At 47.8% G+C, this 20,170-nt stretch overlaps 2 protein-coding genes across 3 annotated transcripts in view; both read right to left on the reverse strand.

The window, feature by feature from the left end:
- Positions 1–5,511: 5,511 nt before the first annotated feature.
- On the reverse strand, positions 5,512–13,333 carry Rapsn (receptor associated protein of the synapse). 2 transcript variants are annotated; one of them, XM_076847227.2, is made up of 8 exons: positions 13,140–13,333; positions 12,288–12,611; positions 8,962–9,120; positions 8,386–8,484; positions 8,186–8,308; positions 7,623–7,676; positions 6,323–6,522; positions 5,512–5,794 (listed from the first exon to the last, which is right to left on the reverse strand). In XM_076847227.2, the coding sequence occupies exons 1-8, from the start codon at positions 13,329–13,331 to the stop codon at positions 5,722–5,724; spliced, it is 1,224 nt and encodes a 407-aa protein (XP_076703342.1). In that variant the 5' UTR covers positions 13,332–13,333; the 3' UTR covers positions 5,512–5,721. The 2 variants fall into 2 exon arrangements, with proteins under 2 accessions (XP_076703342.1, XP_076703341.1); XM_076847226.2 differs by having other exon boundaries at positions 12,288–12,626.
- A 2,758-nt stretch (positions 13,334–16,091) lies between these two features.
- The window catches only part of Celf1 (CUGBP Elav-like family member 1), a 91,875-nt gene continuing 87,796 nt past the window's right edge, over positions 16,092–20,170 (reverse strand). Inside the window, exon 14 of the mRNA XM_076847215.1 lies at positions 16,092–16,116. The gene's annotated coding sequence lies outside the window, so the exon portion shown is untranslated. The remainder of the gene's footprint in view (positions 16,117–20,170) is intronic.

The raw sequence follows: 20,170 nt of genomic DNA on the forward strand, positions 1-20,170 counted from the left end.
AACACACCCCAGCTTCCTGAAATGTTCCCGCCCTCGTCCTTTTTGTGCCGGGGGCGTGGTTGAGTTGCTATTGGCCGTCGAGCGCAGGGGGCGGGGCCTGGTATAAAGCCGGAAGGGGCGGGGGAAAGGCGGGTGCCGCTGGGGACCGTGGGAAATGTGGTTCTAATTTGGTCGGTAACTGAAAGGGCATTTGTTTGGAAGCCGGGTCTCCTTCCTCAGAATCTTGCCTGATCAGGGGTGGGGAGGTTTTGTACCCTGGCACTGCTCTCCAAACCGTAAACAACATATCGAGCCGTGTGCAAAGGGCATGACCACTTCGGACTCATATCTACAGCTATTTATTTAAACCCAGGTTTACTGGAAAGAAAGGTTAACCAGTTTTGTTTTTTCCTTTTTTTTTTTTTTTTTTTTTGGTACCAGGGAATGAACTCACAGCACTTAACCACCGAGGAACATCCCCAGTCCTTTTTTGGTATTTTATTTAAATACAGGGTCTTGCTGAGTTTTAGAGACTCGCTAAATTGCCGAGGCTGGCTTTGAACTCGCGATCCTCCAGCTTCAGCCTCTCAAGCCACCACCACGCCAGGTTCATTAACCAGTTTTAAAGAGAAGTTGCTGCTACTACCAATGTTAATGCATGGAATTGTGCACGTGGGAAGAGTTCAGTTAACAATTAGCCTGTACAGTTAAAAACCTAACTCGGGGCTTTAATCCGTCCTTTGATTCATCCGTGGTTAATTAACTCAGTGAGCAGGGCAGGTCTGTGGATCATATAACACTGATTTGTTGTACCTGTGTCTCCTACGTGGATCTCTCCTTATTTCTTTGAGATCCCTGGAGCCCCCTTAAAATGAAAATCACATAAGCCACATAGTTTATATTGTAAATCAAACCATCACACTCAATAAAATTGGTGAAAAGGTGTCTTGGAATTAAGCTGAAGGCAGAAATTTATTTCTGTAGGTATCAACGTTTATAGCCGTTCATTTAGGTTGATAAAGCCTCTGAGGTAGCGGTATGTTATTCCATCCTCTCAAAAATCCTGTCCTTAGGGACAGATTCCATGACTCTCACTTCTAGATAAGTACATGGAGGCTCTGTCTCAGCATCAAGTGTGGGTGAGAGCCCCCTCCTCTAATTTATTCTCCCTAGAATAATCAGTCCAAACCCAAATCTGACCATGGTACCCTACTCTCTCAACAAATAAGAAACACCCCAAGGCCCCTCTTGAAGACTTCCCCCTTGTTATTAGGTCAGACACTGAAGTCCTGTGGTCAGGCCCCTGGCAGCAGCTATAGTGCAACTTGCACACAGGCCCTCCCACAGTGCTGGGAACCCCCAGGCCCCAGTAACACCTCCTGCTTCTAGGGCTTGACATCTGCTCTTCCCAGAAAGCCACAGGCCCACTGTAAACCAGAGACTTATTTAAGTCAGCTCCAAAGCTCTCCTTGACTCCCAAAGACCAGGTCAAGTCTTGCTCTTTCTCCCCGACTCCTTCCCCTTGGGACACTTACCAGATTTAGATTTTTTTGATTTGATTACTAGGCTCTTGTGTGATTATTTGGTTGATATAAAAAAAAAAACAAAACCCTGAGTACATGTTTTAATTATCACAGAGGCCTCTTCCTGGGCCTCCCTGTTTCTATCTTAACCTTCCTCTGATGGTCAACTTTGTATATCAAATTGACTGGGCTATCGGGTACCCAGGTTTTTTGGCCAAACATCATTCTGATTTTGTTTTTAGGTAAGATTAACATTTACAACCAGGCACAGTGGCTCTCACCTGTAATTCCAGCAGCTCAGAAGGCTAAGGCAGGAGGAACACAAGTTCAAAGCCAGCCTCAGCAACTTAGTGATGCCCTGACTCTAAATAAAAAATAAAAAGGTGCTGTGGATGTGGTTAAGCACATCAGTGGTTAAGCATCCTGGTATGAAAAAAAAAAAGATTAATATTTAAGTTAATATTTAAGTCACTAGACTGAGAAAAGCAGGTTGCCAACTGTAGTGGGAGAGGGCCACATCCAATCAGTTGAAGTTCTCAATAGAACAAAAAGACTGAGTAAGAGAGAGATCTTCCTGCTGTACTACCTACAAACTAGGCAAAGGATTTTTACCCCCTGTCTTTGGGTGAAACATCAAATCTCCTTGGGTCTTGAGCTGGACAGCCTTCAGAGGGGAACTACACTACTGGCTTGGCTGTTTCCCAGGCCTTCATGCTCAGAATGGAACTAAAATGCCCTCTCTGCTGGGTCTCCAGCTTACCCACTCACCCTGCAGACCCCGGGACCTGCCAGATGCCATAATCACCTGGGCTGTGAGCCCAATCCTTATAACAAATCTCTCTCTCTCTTTTTCTCTCTCCACACACACACACACACACACACACACAATTTGTTTCTAGACAATACTTTCTAAAATCTTTCTGAAAAAAAACTGCATTTTGAAAAATGTTAAAGATACAAAAATTGAAAGAATAAACAGTGAAAACCTCTGTACCTTTCACCTAGATTTGCCAGTTGACAACATTTTGCTACATTTGCTTTTGCTGTGACTGTGTGTAAACATGAACTTTTTTATTGGAACCACTTCAAAAAATAAGTTACAGACTTCATGACATTTTACCTCTAAGCATTTCAGCCTATGTGTCCTAAGAGCAAAGACATTCTCATATATAACTGCAATGCATTGTATAATACATGGTCATACCCAAGGAATTCAATATTGATGAAGTAATACCTAAGATATAATCCTTTTTTTTGTCTCTACCAACTGAGCTATATCCCTATCCCCAAGATATGATCCTCATTAAAATCTCTTCAATTATCCACTGGATGACCCTTATAACCTTAAAAACAAAACAAAACAAAACAAAAACAGTATAAACCTGGCACAGTGTCACTGCCTGTAATCCCAGATACTCAGGAGGCTGAGGCAGGAGGATTGCAAGTTCAAGGCCAGCCTTAGCAATTTATGAAGATGCCAAGCAAATCACAAGACCCTGTCTCGAAATAAAAAAATGTTTAAAAAGGACCTTCATACGTACCGTAGTGGTAAAGTGACTCTGGGTTCCATTCCCAGTACGAAAAAATAAAAAATAAAAAAACATTATCAAGGGCTGGGGGTGTGGCTCAGTGGTAGAGTGCTTGCTACCATGTGTGAGGTATGGGATTTGAAGTCTATTGACAACTAAAAATATATTTAAAAATATAAATAAAGCCAGCTATTCATTCATTAAAAACAACAACAACAACAAACAGTATCAAGTCTTTTTTTCCCTTGGAACCATTTCTCAGACTTTCCTTGGCTTCGTGACCTTGACATGTCTGAAGACCACAGTTCCTCTGAGATGTTTCTAAGGCTGCTCTCACTTCGAGTGTTCTCCTGATCCCGGTCCTGGGCTATACATCCTTGGTGGCATTTCCCATCAGCAGCGTGGAGTTCTGCCCTGCATTCTTGCAGGTGGAGCGTGACTCATTCCTGGAGGTGTTATCCTTTCTCATTTGATGAAGCTGGACTCTGTCAACCTTCCAACCAAGTCTTAGCTCTCTTTTTCTCTTAAAGTTAAAAGATGTATTTTGTGGGTGAGAATTTTGGGATTATGTAGATATCCCATTTCTCATAAATAATAAATTTATATCAGTATGGATTCTAGTTCAACAAAATCTGTTAGTATCATTGCTCTCGACTGAAAATTTGTGTTCCAGAACCCATATGTCAAAGCCCCAGCTCTCAGTGTGATGGTTATCTGTAGATGGAGCCCTTGGGAGGTGATTAGGGTTAGATGAAGTCATGAGATGGGGCATTCGGGGTGGAATTAATACCTTTATAGGACAAGGAAGGGAGAAGGAGCAGCTCTTTCTCTGCAGGAGCACAGAGGAAAGGTCAGGTATGGAGACAGTGAAAAGGCAGATTTTACAATTTTCTAGCACCTTGATCTTGGACTTGAGTCTCCAAAACTGTGGTTGTCAAACAACCTATTCTGTGGCCCTCTGTGATGGCAGCCTGTACTGATGAGACAATCGTGATCACTCATTACTCACGAGCTGCAGGAGCCCAACCAAGATGTCTCCTGTTATCCTCATCATTCCTTATTTCCTGGCTTTCTGATAAAAGATATTCCAGTCTCTTACTTTCCATGGCCCAGGCCTAGAATCAGAACTTTTCCTTTGACAGCCTTGTTTCCTTTTTGGAACACAGTATTTAGAAGCCACAGTATTTAGAAGCTAGGTGTGCACATCACTGCCCCAGCCTGGTGAACACTCACATCTATAACTATATTGACCTCTAGCTGGGTCCAGTGGCGCACGCCTGTAATCACAGTTTGGGAAGCTGAGGCAGGAGGATTGCGAGTTCAAAGCTAGCCTCAGCAATTTAGGGAGGTGCTAAGTTACTCTGCAAGACCCTGTCTCTAAATAAAATATGAAAAAGGGCTGGGGATGTGGCTCAGTGGTTAAGCACCCCTGGTTCAATCCCTGTTACCAGAACAAACAAACAAACAAAAAAACCCAACTCTCTAGTGTCTAATGCCTCTTCCTCTTTTAAAAAATTTTTTTTAAGTTGTTGATGGACCTTTATTTATATGCGGTGCCGAGAATCAAACTCAGTGCCTCACACATGCTAGGCAAGCGCTCTGCCACTGAGCCACACACCCAGCCCTCTTCCTCTTCTTATAAGGACACCAATCCATTGAATTAGTTCCTGCCCTAATGACTTCAATTGGCCTTAATATCTCCTTCAAGGCCCTGACACTCAGACTGGGGATTAGGTTTTGCCATAGTCCAAACACCTGTCCTACCCTTCACCACCCCTCCAGCCAAGACTCATATATTAAAACCTGATCCCCAGGGCTGGGGTTGTGGCTCAGTGGCAGAGCACTTGCCTAGCATGTGCGAGGCACTGGGTTCAATTCTCAGCACCGTGTATCAATAAATAAAAAATAAAAAGGTCCATTGACAACTTAAAAAAAAAAAAACAAAACAACTCTGATCCTCAGTGTGATTATTTTAGGAATGAGGACATTGGGAGGTGATTAGGCCATGAAGATGGAACAAATGACAGTGCCCTAGTCAGGGACCCTGGAGAGCTATCTTGCCCTGGCACTGTGTGAAGTCATTGAGAGAAGGTCTCATGGAGAACCAGACTATGGGCCGTCCCCAGGCATCCAATCTGCTGGCACCTTGAACTTGGGCTTCCAGCCTCTAGAACTGTAAGAAATAAATTTCTGTTGTGTGTAAGCCACCCAGTGTATGGCATTTGGTGTTCGCAGCCCTGCTGACTAGGGCTTTAAAGGTGAGTTTGAGCGTCCTAACAGACCGTCCACACTGATCATGTTCATTATGTGCAGTATACCCCGCCCCCTGCACATCAGTGTGCCACCAGCAGGGATCTCCTTGCAGGCTCACTGTGGAGTCCTGAATGGAGGGAAGGTGCTCCAGGAAGCTCACATGGAGTGCCTCATTCCCCCTCTCCCCACCGGCTCAGACCGTGGGCAGGGAAAGCCAATCAGTGGGATCAGGTACAAACCATTTATTTTTCTATAAAGAGCAAAGTACAAAGAGGCAGGGGAGGGCAGCTGGGCCCGAAGGAGCAGCAGTGGGCAGGCCCAGGCCCTGGCTATGACTGAAGAGGCCTGTGGCTGCTCCAGGAGCAAACCTGGGCCTTCAGTCTGATGGTAGAGGGCAAAGGGAGTTGTGGGGAAGACCAGACTGCTGCTGCTGCAAGTCATACAAAGCCAGGCTTCATGGATGAGCGGCGGCAGTTGGGGCAGCTCCGGGTCCCATTGTTCTGCAGGCATCTGAGGAGGCAAAGGGCTCTGTCCACTCACCCCCCGACCTGTCTTTCCACTCGGGTCCTAGGCCCTGTCTCCTCCTCCCCTTCCTGCTGCAGGGCGGGGAGGTATCCCTGCGGCCATTTGGCAGCAGAGGAAGGTCCCCAGAAGGTCCTTGGTCCCCAAGCTTCTGCTCTGCCCCAGGAGACTTCAAGGCAGAGGGCGTGGGCAGGGTCAAGACTGGGATGGAGCTAGCATCGGCCGTGACGCGGAGGCAGGGCTGGCCTCCTTCTCTGATCCGATGACCTTTAAGAGGCCTCTCACTTCCCTTTGGGATAACTGGAAAACTTATTCTTACCCCTTTGAAGAAATTTGGGATAAGGATAATGACAATGGCTGCCACGCAGGGCTGCTGGAAGGATTCAGGGAGTCAGATGGGGAGTTCTTAGAACACACCTGGGCCCCAGAAAGCATCAGGCCAGTGTCTGCTGTTAGTATTATTAGTATGACGCAGTCAGTGGGGCCCTTGCCTGGCCACCGTGCAGGCGTCCTCACCTGAGGTGGAAAATGTGGGAGCAGGGCAGGGCCTGCAGCCGGCTGTTCTTCTCGCCTATGGACTCCCCGCACAGGCCGCAGTAGAGCTCCGTCTCCTCCACGCACTCGTGGAAGCGCACAACGTGGGCTCGCAGCTCCCGCTGCAGCCCCTTGCTGCGGCAGATGCCCTCGCTCAGGCAGTGCAGCTTGAGCTGGCTCAGCTGGGGCATGGGAGACAGGAGAACAGAGTGGGAACAGAGACCAAAGTCACATACTGGTGAGGACCAGTCCCAGCCATTTCCCTGCTCTGCTGACGGACCTAGGAAAAATGTCCTGCTCTTTCGGAACCTGTTTCCCTTGGAGTAGAATGAAGGAGTTGGTGAGATCAGATCACAGTCTTCACGCCTAGATCTCCCTGGGACTCCATGTTTTGAGCAACTTTATTGACCAAATTCACTGCACTGTCTCCCTAATGATTTGCTTTCCTGTTTTTTTTTTTTTTTTGTAATATACACATCTCATCAGCATTTCTGATTTTAAAAGAAAAAAAAAAAAAAAAGGATCTCTGATCAGCCTGATAGCTGGATAAACCTGAGTGGGCATCATCTAGTCCAAAGCAAATACATGTGACATTTTAGTTGGACTGTGCATCTGATCCCAGAGAAATGCATATTTGCTAAAAGACCCTGAGAAATGCTGAGCCTGTTTCCAATATTTTAAGACCTGGGTGTGATTATAAATTTGGAGAGGCTGCATTATGCTATGGAGGGAACATGGGTCCTGGTATTAAGATAGACCAGTTAGTAGGTGAGAGACCTTGAGCCTGAGCCTCACTTTCCTCACCTCTCCAAGGAGGCCCCTGTGCCCACCTCCCAGGAAGATAGAGAACTGGGGCTGGGGCTCAGCGGGAGAGCACTCGCCTAGCATGTGTGAGGCCCTGGGTTTGATCCTCAGCACCACATTAGGATAAATCAATAAAGGTACTGTGTCCAACTACAACTAAAAAAAATATGAAAAAAGAGAACCGGAACCAATACCTACAAGGACCTGGGTGTGCCCAGCTCTTAGGGAGTGGAGGAGTTTCAATGAATGTCAAAAAGGGTCTAAGGCATCTGCCACCCTCCAAATAATGCAACTCTTGCTCTTCCCCCAGAAGTGACATCTGGGTAGGAAGGAGACAGGAGGCTGGGGACCGCCACAGGCAGCTCAAGAGGATCAGCAAGGGCTCAGGGCACCAGCAGGCCCAGGGGCCTTCCCTCAGACCCATGCTCCCCACCACTTGGCTGCTGACCATAGACTAGGAGACAGACGCAGGTCTGACCTTGTTGCCCACCTCCTCAGCCAGGTCCTGGGCTCTCTCGATGGCGTCCAGAGCCTGGAAGGAGAGCAGAGGTCAGGCTTGCAGGCAGAGTGTCTGACAGAGGCCTTGGCTGACAGCAAAGAAAGGGGTGGGGAGGGTGGGCCTGCAGAGACCAGTAGGGCTAGGGCCAGGCTCCTATGTGTGAAGGTAGTGGGAAGGGACATGCATGGCTGCCAGGGCTGTGTCAGGACTGTGTGACGAGTCACCTCCTGCCTCTTTGTGCAAATATGGAACAGGTGGAAAATGCCTCACAGGGTGCTAATGAGAGCATGGAGGCAGTCACGCTACCACAGGTCCAAACCCCAGCCCTGTCCCTTTACTAACTGTGGGCCCCTGGGCAAGTTATAGGCCTTCTTAGAACTTGGAAAATAACTGGCCTCAGGGAAACAGGATGAGGCTGGTGTTAGACACAGGGGCAGACAATGCCTTGTCAGGCACTAGACCTCGGCCTGTCAGCTGACTGAGTGGCTCCAAGCAGGATGCGCTGGGGAGTGCTGGGGGCGTAGAAAAGGGCCTGACCTCACCTTGTCCAGCGCCTTCCTGGCCACCCAGCACTTGGCCACACCCAGTAGCACTTGCACCTGCCCCAGGCGGTTTCCAATTTCAGTCATGATGCTCATGGCAGAGTCGTACCTGGGGAAGGCTGTCTGCAGAGCCAGGTGGGAGGGGGCATCAGGCTGGGCCAGACCTGAGACCCCCTGGGCCCCCAGCCCAGTAACCTCACCTCCAGGTCCCCACGGCTTCGATGGATGTCAGCAAAGCAGAGTAGGCAGAGTGCCTGCAGCGGCCGGTCCCCATGCTGCAGAGCGATCTTCATGGATTCCTGAGAGAGTGGGTGGCTCAGGCCTGCTCATCTGAGCCCACCACTGGGACACCCTCCACCCGGAGGCCCCTTGAAGGGACAACCCAAGGATCATCAGTATCCTCAGAGCCTAATACATCTATCATGGTGCTGAGGCTTCCTGCATCGAACCGCAGAGGCCACTTTACCCAGCGAGGCAGCTGTCAGTTGACAGGTGGAAACAGGCTCAGAGAAGTGGCCTAAAACACCCAGCTAGTAAGTGGCAAAGCTGATATCTGAGCCCAACTCAGAGGAAACTTAAGAGAACACGCTCCTCTGAGAATGAGGCCTGAGAACAGATTGGGGGTAAGAAACACATCCTTCAGGGGCTACATAGAGAGCTGGGCCACAGGCAAGCCTCGAGGGCCTCCACGGGCTGATCTGGAAGCAGGAGGTCCTGCACCTCAACCCTCAGACCCTGGTCCACACCACCACCTGCCCACTTCCCCGCTGCCCCACCTCGCAACACTCCATGGCATTGCCCAGGTGGCCCAGCAGGCGGTAGGCCACGGCCATGTGATACTGGCTCATGGCCCGGTACTTGAGGCTCCAGCCTTTGCCATAGTCGTTGACAAGCTCCGCGGCCTTGCAGGGGAAGAACAGGGCTTTCTCGTAGTCCTGCAGGGACAAAGAATGAGAGGGGGTCGCACTGAGTGGCAGGCAGGAACTGCTCCCAGCAGAGGGCTCCAGGGCTGGCTTCTCTGGCTGCCAAGAGTCCCAGTATTCATTCATTCATTTATTCTAGCTCCCGGGGAAGAGGGATGCAGGTAGAGGAAGGCCAGTGCAAAGTGTGGGTTCCAGGAGCAGAGGGATTCACTGGGATTGCTGTTGCATCCCAAGAGCCTAGCACTGTTCTTGGACTTAGTAGATGCTTAATAAATATTTGTTCAATGAATGAATGAAAAGATAAGGAAACAGTTGGCTCTTCTTTGCACCCAGCCCCCAAAGCCTCCTCAGCTTCACAGCCACACAGGACAAGGGATACTAGAGCCCCCTTCTAGAGTCTGCCTGCTGGTGCTCAGCAGCAGCTGTTCCCTGAGGGCTCAATGACAGATTTCCAGGACCACTGGCTCAAAAGAACATTGGAACAGACTTGGCGAGGCAATGAGATAATTTTCTCACACCTTCTCCTCAAACCTCCAAAGGCCTTTTCTCCTTCTCTTTTATCAGCTGGCAACCTGCCTCCTGGCCATTAGAAAAAGGGAGGATCACAGGAGTCCCCTTCCCCACCACCTGGTCCCACTCTGCCTCCATTCTGTCCTTGCTCCAAACGCCAGAACATCCCAGACCCCAGTGTCTGCATCACTGAGTTCTTCTTCTACTGAATCATCCTCGACAGTGTGCAACTTCTTACTTCATTTAAAAACTAAAGCCAGGTGTGGTATAATCTGAGTGGCTCCAGAGGCTGACACAGGAGGATTGCAAGTTCGAGGCCAGCCTCAGCAACCTAACAAGGCCCTCAGGCCCTAAGCAACTCAGTGAGACTCTGTCTCAAATGAAAAATAAAAAGGGCTGGGGATGTGGCTCAGTGGTTAAGCACCCCTGAGTTCAATTCCCAGTACAAAAAAACATAAAAATGGAAATAAATGATTCAGACTACATATTATATTTATTTTTACTTTTTTTTTTTAACTTTTTCTTTCTTTCTTTTTTTTTTTTTTTTTTTTTTTTTTTGTGTGTGTGTGTGTGTGAGATACTACAGACTGAATCCAGGGATTTTCTACCACTGAGCTACATCCTCAGCTCTTTTTATTTATTTATATGTCCAGGCTGGTCTTGAACTTGTGATACTCCTGCCTCAGTCTTCCAAATAGCTGGCATTATATGCATAAACCACCTTGCCTGAACATCATATTAATATAACCATCTTTCTTTCTGTTTTTGGTGCTGAAACCCAGGATAGAACCAATATAACCATATTTTGAAAGACCGTAAAACAAAAGTACCAGGACAGTTTATCCATAGTACGACAATATTTATAAAGACAAAGAGCCAGGTTCAGTGGCACACACCTGTAATCCCAGTGACTTGGGAGGCTGAGGCAGGAGGATCTCACTTGTTCAAGGCCAGCCTCAGCAACTTACCAAGACCCTATCTCAAAACAAACAAACAAACAAATAATAAAGGGCTGGGGATATAGCTCAGAGGTAAAGTGCCCCTAATTCAGTACCCAGTTTCTTCCCTGCCCAAACAAAAACAAAAATAAAAGGGAGGGGCTGGAGTTGGAGGCCCTGGGTTCAATCTTCAACACCACATAAAAGCAAATAAATAAAGGTATTGAGTTCAACTACAACTAAAAAAAAACCCCCCAAAAACAAAACAGAGAGAGAGAGAGAGAGACACTCTCCAAGGCGGTTAGTTGATCGGTTTCTTCAACAAGTCATGGAAAATAAAGAGGAAGGGAAGGAATTTTCTATTGAGAGAGGCATGAAAGACACAATAAGTCACTCTGCTGTGTGGCTTTTGTTTGTGTTCCAATTTAAACAAGCTGAGGAGGGTGAGGATATATTTTTAGGATAAATAGAGAAATTTAAATATAGACTGGGCATTAGATGCTCTTCAGAGATTACTATTAATTCTGGAGTGTGTGATAATAATATTGTGATTACATTAGAAAGTGTCCTTACGAAACAAAATGGCTTCTAAAATTTTAAGGTTGCATCTGAACTACTTTGATGTAAAAAATGTCATCACTACAATTTTCGGTCACAACACTTTAGGTTAAAATGTGTACAGCCAACATGGCAAAAATAGGAATAATTTTTCCACCTAAGTGGTGGGCGCATACAAGACTTCATTATATTATTGCTTTCACATAGGGTTGCTTTTAAAAACCTCTATCCCTCCCCAGTCCTATCTCATTGCACTGACTGGCATCTAGTTCCTGAAAACAGAGTCCTCGATGCCCCTCATTTCCTCCTCCCCACTCCTCATCCAGCTGCATCGATACAGTCAGTTACCCCCAGATTTACCGTTTCTACTATGTGCCAGGCACTCAAATCCCTGATGGCCCACGCAGCCGGGTTGCTGGGAAGGTTATGTTGAGAAGCTGCAGTCACTGACCCTCAGCTTCCCTCACCTGTGGTCCCCTAGGCATGTGGTCCCCACCCTCCCACCCAGGGCAGGGCTTTGCCTGGAGAACTTTCCTCTAGATTTCTGCATAGCTCACACTCTCATCTACCTCATATCACCAGAGGTCACTCCCTGAGGCCTTCTGACCACTGTATTTGAAATTGTGTCCCCCACCCCCTTCCTATCACCTCCTTGCCCTTTATTTTCTCCTAAGCACTTTCTAACATGCCATCCAGTTGACTTCCAGATTATGTTGACAGTCCTTTTCCCCCAAGCCAGAAGGCAAGCTTCATGAGGAACCTTGCTGTTATTTCCACTGCCACAGAGAAACAGTTCAACAGTGCCTGGGATATAGTAGATGCTCAACAAATACCTGACGGACCAATCCTTACATCCCTGCTGTTGAGTTCTGTCTCCCTAGTTGATGGACATATGTCTTGGGGTTCAGAGAGTGGTGACTTGCCCAGGATCACACAGCAAATCTGTGGTCGTGCAGGCCCATGGGCTGTCCTCCCACAGGACCTTTCACTACCCCAGGAAGTCAGTCATGGTGTGAATCCTGGCTCTGCCCTTCTTGGCTCAGTGTTTTCCAACTTTCTTTCCCCTAATCCCTACCTAAAAGAATGGCTGGACAAGACAGTGCAGCCAAGCATGTGGCTCATGGGAGGCTTTCAGGGAATCCCCGTTACCCTCCCCCTGGGGCCCAGGCCCACCTTGACCTGGGCGTAGAAGCTGCCCAGGCTGCAGCAGACGCGGCACTCGAGCATGGTATCATCATTGTTGTGGGCGTAGCGCAGGGCCTTCTCGAAACTCTCCAGGGCTTTCTGGAAGAGGCTGAGGCCCAGGAAGGCATTGCCCATGCTCAGGCTGACCTGGCCCCCCAGCTGGGCGGCTGCCCTGGTGCCAGGCAGGCCGAGGCAGGTCTTGCAGTAGGAGATGGTCTTGTGAAACTCGCATAGCTTCTCATTGCTGCGTGCCAGGTTCAGGTAGCTCTCCAGGAGGAAGTCGGCATCCTCCAGTTCCCGGGCAGTGTCGATCTGGACCACGGCAAACTGTCCACCGGGGTGGCAGGCACATAACATACCCTCAGACCTGCAGACTCCACACCCAGCCCTGGCCTTACAGCCAAAGCAACAGACCCCCGGCTCCCACCCATCAGCCTCGGACTCGATCCTGGGTCCCAGCAACAGCCTAGTAGCTTCAGCTCTTCAGTTCACTCAGGGCCTTCAGCTTTGCACCCCCTGCCTAGGTCTAAAGTCTCTACTGACCACCAGCCCTCGCCTCAAACTCAGAGCCCACAGCCCCAGGCGCACACTTAGTACCCCCAACAGCAGGCTGAAATCCAGCAGCCAAGGTCTGGGGGATCTCTGAAGACCTCAGACTCAAGGGTTAGAAAACTGAAGTTCAAGGCCACAGGCCCACATCTGAGTCTCAGGATCTCAAGCCTCAGGTTCCAGCCACTTGCCTATGAGACACAGAGGAGCCTAAGGAGGCTGCGAGGGGCCCTGGTAGCCATCCAGCCCTGGCCCCAGCCAGCCTACACCTCCCCGGGAGGGTATGCCCACCTTCAGCATCTCTTTGTAGCGGCCCATCTCCGAGTGGGCTGTGACCAGGCAGCCCAACACACGGAAGCGCCCCACGAGGTCAGAGCTCTTCTCCAGGACCTTCATCCACACCTGCAGCGCCTTCTCAGTCTGGTTGGACTGGTACAGCTGCAGCCCCTTCTCAATCTGCTGCTTTGTCTGGTCCTGCCCCATTTTCTCAAAGCCCTGAGGCTCACGGGGGAACCCTGGTGGCTCTCTGTGCCTCTAGGCCCTCATGGCATAGGACCCACAGTGCCGGTTGCCCACTGAGCCCCGGGAAGGAAAGCAGAGTTGGGCAGGAGCTGAACAGGGCCTGGATGGAGAGCGGGCGCCACCCTGGTAACAAAGCTGGTTCGGCCCCTGTCTGCAGCTGTCCCTGCCAATTGGGGCCACGTGGCCTCTGAGGAATGTCAGCAGCAAGGTCACGCGGGCCTCTGCGGCACCCACCCAAAGCTGGAAGGCGGCTTCCCCATTGATAGTCACCCTGCCACCTGGGCACCCCCTTGGGCATCTTCAGCACCTCTAATACTGACCCTGACCCTTCTGACAGTGCGGGCCCTCCCTGAAACCTTGCCAAGGAGAAGCCACTGAGGGGTTGGGCAGGCCTCGCACCAGGAGGGGCTGCCAGTGGGGAGGAAACAGGGACAAGGCTGGACACACAGGCATCAGGGAGGCTGGGGCAAGTGTCCTGCCTGCTTCCCCATCACACTGTAACCCCCAGCCCCTCTCCTGGTGTTGTTCCTGATTGACTGGGCACTGTGGTCACTTACCCTGCACGTGTCCACACCACTCCCAACATCGAGCCAGTGCTAGAGGCCTACGTTCTAGCCTGATCTCACTCACAGTAGGACCCTAGCCAAGTCATTCACCTCTCCAGGCCTCCGTTATGTCAACTACAAGGTAAGGATAATAGCTGGGCAGGTGGTGCACGCCTGTAATCCCAGTAACCTGGGACGCTGAGGCAGAAGGACTGCAAGTTCAAGGCGAGCCTCAGCAACTTAGCCAGATCCTGTTTCAAAATTAAAATAATAAAAAGGACTGGGGATGTAGCTAGTGGAAGAGTGCCCCAGGGTTCAATCCCCGCAGTAGTTCCACAAAATGTGGCCAAGTTGGCAGCCTTGGGATCCTGCTGCTTTCTGTGCTAGCCATGTGGACAGTGTGACTCTGGGCAAGTTACCTGGATCTGTGGAGGAAGAGTGCCAGCAGAGAGCTTATGGGATCATTAGAACTAAATGATGTACTAGTTGACAAGGATTTAGCACCTGGCACACAGGCCACTTTGAAGTTTGAAAAGTATCCCAATTCCAGTCCCATTCTCTTGAATGGGTCCCTAAAAGTGAGCTTTAATGCCAGGTAATATGGAGAAAGGTGAGGTCTTAGGGAGGGAGCAGATATTTGAAGCACTAATGCTCTTGAGTTGAAAGAGGAGCCCCAGTGGTAGGGCCTCTGCTTACCCCCCACTTTCTCTCCTCTGTTCCCAGGCTTCTTCTTGCCCCAGGGCGAAGCTTTGTTTGTTTTCAGAGTGGATAATTCCATGTTTTTTTTAGTGTATCCACAAAGGTGTGCCAGAAATTTCAGAACACTGTCATCATCCCCAGAAGATGACCTGAGTCTGGTGGCAGTTACTCTCATCCCATTGGTTATGGTTGAATTGTGCCTCCACCCCAATTCATATGAAGTCCTAACCTCCAGAATCTCAGAATGTGACTATACTTGGAAATAGAAAGGTGAGTCATTAGGGTGGGCCTTAATCCAGTATAACTGGTGTCCTTATAAGAAGAGATTAGGACCCAGACACAAAGAGAAGACCATGTGAACATGAAGGTAGAAGATGGCAATGTCCAAGCCCAGGAGAGGCCTCAGGAGAAACCACCGCTGCCGACACCTTGAACTTCAGCTTCTGCAACTGTGAGAAAAGACATTTCTGTTGTTTAAGTCACTCAGTGTTCATGGATCTTTTATTCACCAAAATGTTTCCAAGGGTCATGTATGTTTTATGTATCGATACTTCACTTCTCTTTATTCACTTACTTACTTACTTACTTATTTAGTTGTATATGGATTCAATGCCTTTATTTGTTTTTATGTGGTGCTAGGATTGAACCCAGTGCCTCACACTTGCGAGGCAAGTGCTCTACCACTGAGCTGGTTAATATTCATTGTATGGATAGATCACATTTTATTTATCACTGTGTCAGCTGATAGGTATTTGGGTTATTTCACTTTTGGGGCCATTATGAATAGTCATGAATAATGATGTCATAAGTATCCATGCACAAATTTGTGTGTGGACATGTTTTTATTTCTCTTGGATATATGCTTAGAAGGGGAATTTCTGGGTCATATGGTAACTGTACAATGACCTTTTTGAAGAATTGCTGAACCGTACCTCTTGATTCCCTTCATCCTCCATACATATGCTCTAGTGAGAGTCCTACTTAAGATGAATCAGCTTATTATTCTCTCAGAATTCTACTTCATTCTTATAAAATTATCTCTAGTTATATATTCATTAGTAAATGTATTTGCTTAATGTCTTTTTTCCCACTCAAATGCAGGGGCAGGAACTTAGTGTCTCATTCACCAAGGACTGTACCCCCAGAGCAAGGCATGTACATAGTGGCCACTCAATAAATACGCCGAATGAATGAATGGGGGAGAAGGGAAGGAAGCACTGTTTTAAGTTTGAAAGTGGAAGCAAATGCTGCAGGCTTAGCAGTGAATCTTCCATGGCCTGCACCATCTCAGGGAAACTGAGGAAAACAGATTCAGAGGGGTAATTTGGGAGCCAGAAGTGAATGGCTCAGGGTTCAATGGTCCAGAGTCCCTATACAAGCAGAAGTAGAGAGGACATCAGAGCAGGCTCATGGTCAGGTGGCTGGCCTGGTCACCGGAACTCACCATGAGGAAAGTGGAACTCCCCATGAGGAAAGTGCTCTTAGGCCTGGGCCACTGGAAGCTGAGAAAGAAATTGCAAGAGGGGAGGTTCAGAGGCCGGTCGGGAGCTGCTGGTGGCAAGAGAACTCCTGGACCTTCCTTTCATCTTAGTGAGCCCACAGCAAAGTGCTGCAGAGCCAGTAGATTCCCTCCACTCAGCAGTCCAGGCACAAGTCTGGCAGGAAGGAGAGGATGGGCTGCCAGTACTGTCCTTCCAGGTACCTGGGGAACTCTAGTGACAGGATAAAGGCTTCCCCTGCCCCCGACTTCCATGATAGGGACTGCCACACCTGCTTGTTCTAGATAGAATACCTTGTTTCCTTCAGAAATTTTACTTCTGAGTAATTTTTCCAGAATTCAGCTACGGTCTAGTTGGATGGAGGTCATGTTCCTTTGGGGGGGCGGGGCTGTGGTTTATCTCTGTTACTGAACACAGGCAGACTGAGAGGAGACCAAGAAAAGAAATCCAACTACATGTTCTGAGTTAAGCATTCCTTTCACTTTATAGATAACCCAAGTCAGAGAGTGAAAGAACACACTGCAATCTAGAGACACAGCTGGTACTAGAACAGAAGTAACGTGGCTTTAGGAGTCCCACTCCTAACCAGGATACGGTTTCCTAGAGGAAAACGGAGAAGGACGAGAAAAGTGAAAAGTGGGGCTGGACACATTTTGAGAATTTATAGCGATGTCTGCCTGACACACAATAAAGTCACTGGGAATATTAGGCAAAACTGTGGCCTGGGGGCAGAATTGTATTAGGGAAGCAGGGCTGGAGATGTAGCTCAGAGGGTAGAATGCTTGCCTGACATGCACGAGGCTCTGGGTTCTAGCCAACAGCATGGATAGGGGAAGAGGTGAAAATTGTCAAGACTTGCTCACCAGTGCCCAGTGGACAAAAGGCCACTGGGAATTGTATGGTGGAAAGCCACAAAAATGATCTTTTCTGGGCCATTTAACTTCACAGGGCTGCAGAACAGTTGGGGCCTTGGGGGCTCTTAATTATCTGCTGCATTAAATACCAGCCATAAAGCTCACATTTTGGACTCCTGTTTTAGAATCAAAAGTAGGAATTTTGTCTCATTCAAGGCCACTGTGTACATGCCTTGCTCAGGTAGAAGGTAACAATGAGGGTGTGGCCCAGTAGTAAGTAGAGCACTTCACTAGCATGCAAGAGGCTCTGGGTTCAATCCCCAGGGCTGCCAATAAACAAACAAACAAACAAACAAATAAATAAATAAGAGGCAAGAAGTTCAGAAAACAAAACCAATCCCCGCCCCCGTACCCCCATTAAATTATAAATCAGGACAAAAAAAAAAAAAAGTTAAATTCAGGCCTGAAGCAGGGGTCATGATCTTGCAACACTTTTTACCGAGATATTTCATGTATAATGTGCATTTCCTGCTTTAGTTCAAGACCAGAAGCTCACACAACCCTGGGCGTGTGGCTACACTTTAACACTTCAAGTTGTTGGTGTCTGGCCCTAAGAGACTTAATTAATGTCTCTTTCATCCACAGCCCCCATCACTCCCTATTCTTAACCTAACACTGAAGTCACACGCCAACTTTCATCTTACATTGGTCACCTTTCACTGGCCCAGCCAGCCACCTATCCACCAAGATTAGTGAGATATGTGGAAAAGTCTCTCCTTCCTAGATTATTTTCCCCAGCTATAAAATGGGGGATATTACCTCTCTGGCAAGAGATGATATCCAGCACCTGAAAACAGTAAGCTACAAAACATTCTGTATTATGATCTCATTAAGAAAAATTATGTATGTACAGATTTTTGTACATTTAAGAAAATGTCCCGACAGCATAACCACTGCCCTCACCCTGGCCCCTTTGTTTGAAGTTATCAGTGGGCTACAAGATGGAGAATTGTGTTTGTGTGTGTTACTGGATACTGAATGCAGGGATGATTTATCATTGATACCCCCAGCCCTTTAAATTTTTTGAGACAGGCTCTTGTTAAGTTACTTGGAGCCTTGCTAAGTTGCTAAGGCTGGCCTTAAACTTGCAACCCTCTTGCCTCGGCCTCCCAAGTCACTAGGATTGCAGGCATGTGCCATCCACACAGTTTATTGTTAGTACTCCTGGGGCTGAAGAGCCACAGTAAACTCCCTTCTCTCAGGGACTTCCCTGACTGCCAAGGGGAACTACCAACTGCGCAAGGCCCTGAAAAACAGGGGATGGGACCAGCATCAATTTCCTTAGAGGGTAGAGACCCTGGTGAGGTGCCTTGCCAGCCTTCAAAGTTGTAGTTCCAGAATTCTTGTAAAGCACCTTTGAGGGACGTGGCCGTCATTTCTGTTTCAAGGCCACAGAAGGTCTATGAATTCAGATACTAACTGGTAGCTAAGAATCTGTAAACTGGATGCAAAAATGTCATTATGAAGATAGCAATATCTAAAAGATCAAACTGCATATAACTCTGATATGGTTGAGAAGAAAAGCCACCAGAAAGCTCATGGACAAAGCACCTATCATCTTCTGGTGTTTGTTCATTTACTCACTCTTCAAATGTTTACTAAATACTCAGCTGCCAGCCAGTAGGAACATGGTTCCTGCCTTCTTGAAGCTCCATTCTGAAGGTAGAGTTTAAGTTGGGCACCCCAGGGCCCATCATGAGACCCCAAAGGGACATGTTCTACAGGGACTTTGGAATCAGCCTGGCCTCTTGAATTAAAATCCAATTCTCGGGGCTAGGGTTGAAGCTCAGTAGTAGAGTGCTTGCCTAGTATATGTGAGGCACAGGGTTTGGTTCTCAACACCACATATAAATAAATAAATTAATTAAAGATCCATCAACTAAAAAAAGAAAAAAATCCAACTCTCCTACTATTATCCAAGTGTTAGGAAGGAGCTGCATCTTCTCTGTGCCTCAGTCTCTACCTTTCTGTGCTCCTAGCCACTGGGAGTACCAGAGCTGGGGCTAAGATCAGTAAATAGTGGTGATTTTGTTTTCTTAAAAGGAAGCCAACTGTCTAAATGGTCCTAACCACTGCAATGATCAAAATGTTCTATGTTGGCCCTGTCCAATAAGATAGCGTGGTCAAATGCAGCTTTTGAACACTTGAAACGTGGCTAGTGAACATGAGCTACTGACATTTTAATTTGAACTTAAATAGCTTCAGTGGCTAATGGATAATCATCTGGGACAAGGGCTGCAAGATTCAGGATGAGGCAGATAACATGTCACATAAGGAAGAGATGGGAGCTCAGGAAGTGGGAGAAGGGCTGCAGAAACGAGATGAGATCAGGGAGACCAGCTCAGAAGGGTTAGGAACAGAAAGGTGGATGGTACAAGGACCATGATGTGATTCGTTTTCAGGATGGAGAAGAAAGGAGAAAATGCCTTAAGAGGTAGGCAAACTGAAAGGCAGACAAAGGCCATAGGTCTTCTGACTGCATTCACATAAAACATCCAGAATAGATCCAGCGGTTGATTAGTGATTGCCAGGGGCAGGGAAAGGGGATATGGAATCTTTTTGGTGACAAAAATGATCTAAAAATTAGGCTATGGCAATAGCTGCATCACTCTATAAACCAATGAATGATATGCTTTACATAGGTGATCCATTGGTGTACTGAGGTGTATGTAAATTATCTCAGTAAAGCATTTTTTTGTTGTTGTTTCTTTTTTAATTTTCAGATAGGATCTCTTGCTAAGTTGCCCAGGCTGGCCTCAAACTTGTGATCCTCCTACCTTTGAGTCATTAGGAATTTAGGTGTGTGCCATCACCATCACGCCTGGCTTGTAAAGCTTTTCTTTTTTTCCCCCACATTTCAAGTAACCTCAAGTTAGTGGAACTCTCAGAGAGTGGGGATGGGACAGTGAAAGGTTTCAGCAGTGTCAGGGTGGCCTTTCCGAGTTGAATATATTCAATTTTCGTTCCCAAGACTGACTCTTGATTTAGAAAAACAAGAACCTTAAATTAACACCAGATGGTAGGGGCTGGAGAGGATTCCTCTGAAGGAAAGAAAATGCTTGAAGAAGGTAAAGGTGCAAGACAAAGCCCTCTATGACTTCTCCTGAGGAAAATGTTACCAGACATTAGAGTTTGATGTTCCC

The sequence above is a fragment of the Callospermophilus lateralis genome, chromosome 2, assembly GCF_048772815.1.
Source record: "Callospermophilus lateralis isolate mCalLat2 chromosome 2, mCalLat2.hap1, whole genome shotgun sequence".
NCBI lineage: Eukaryota > Metazoa > Chordata > Mammalia > Rodentia > Sciuridae > Callospermophilus > Callospermophilus lateralis.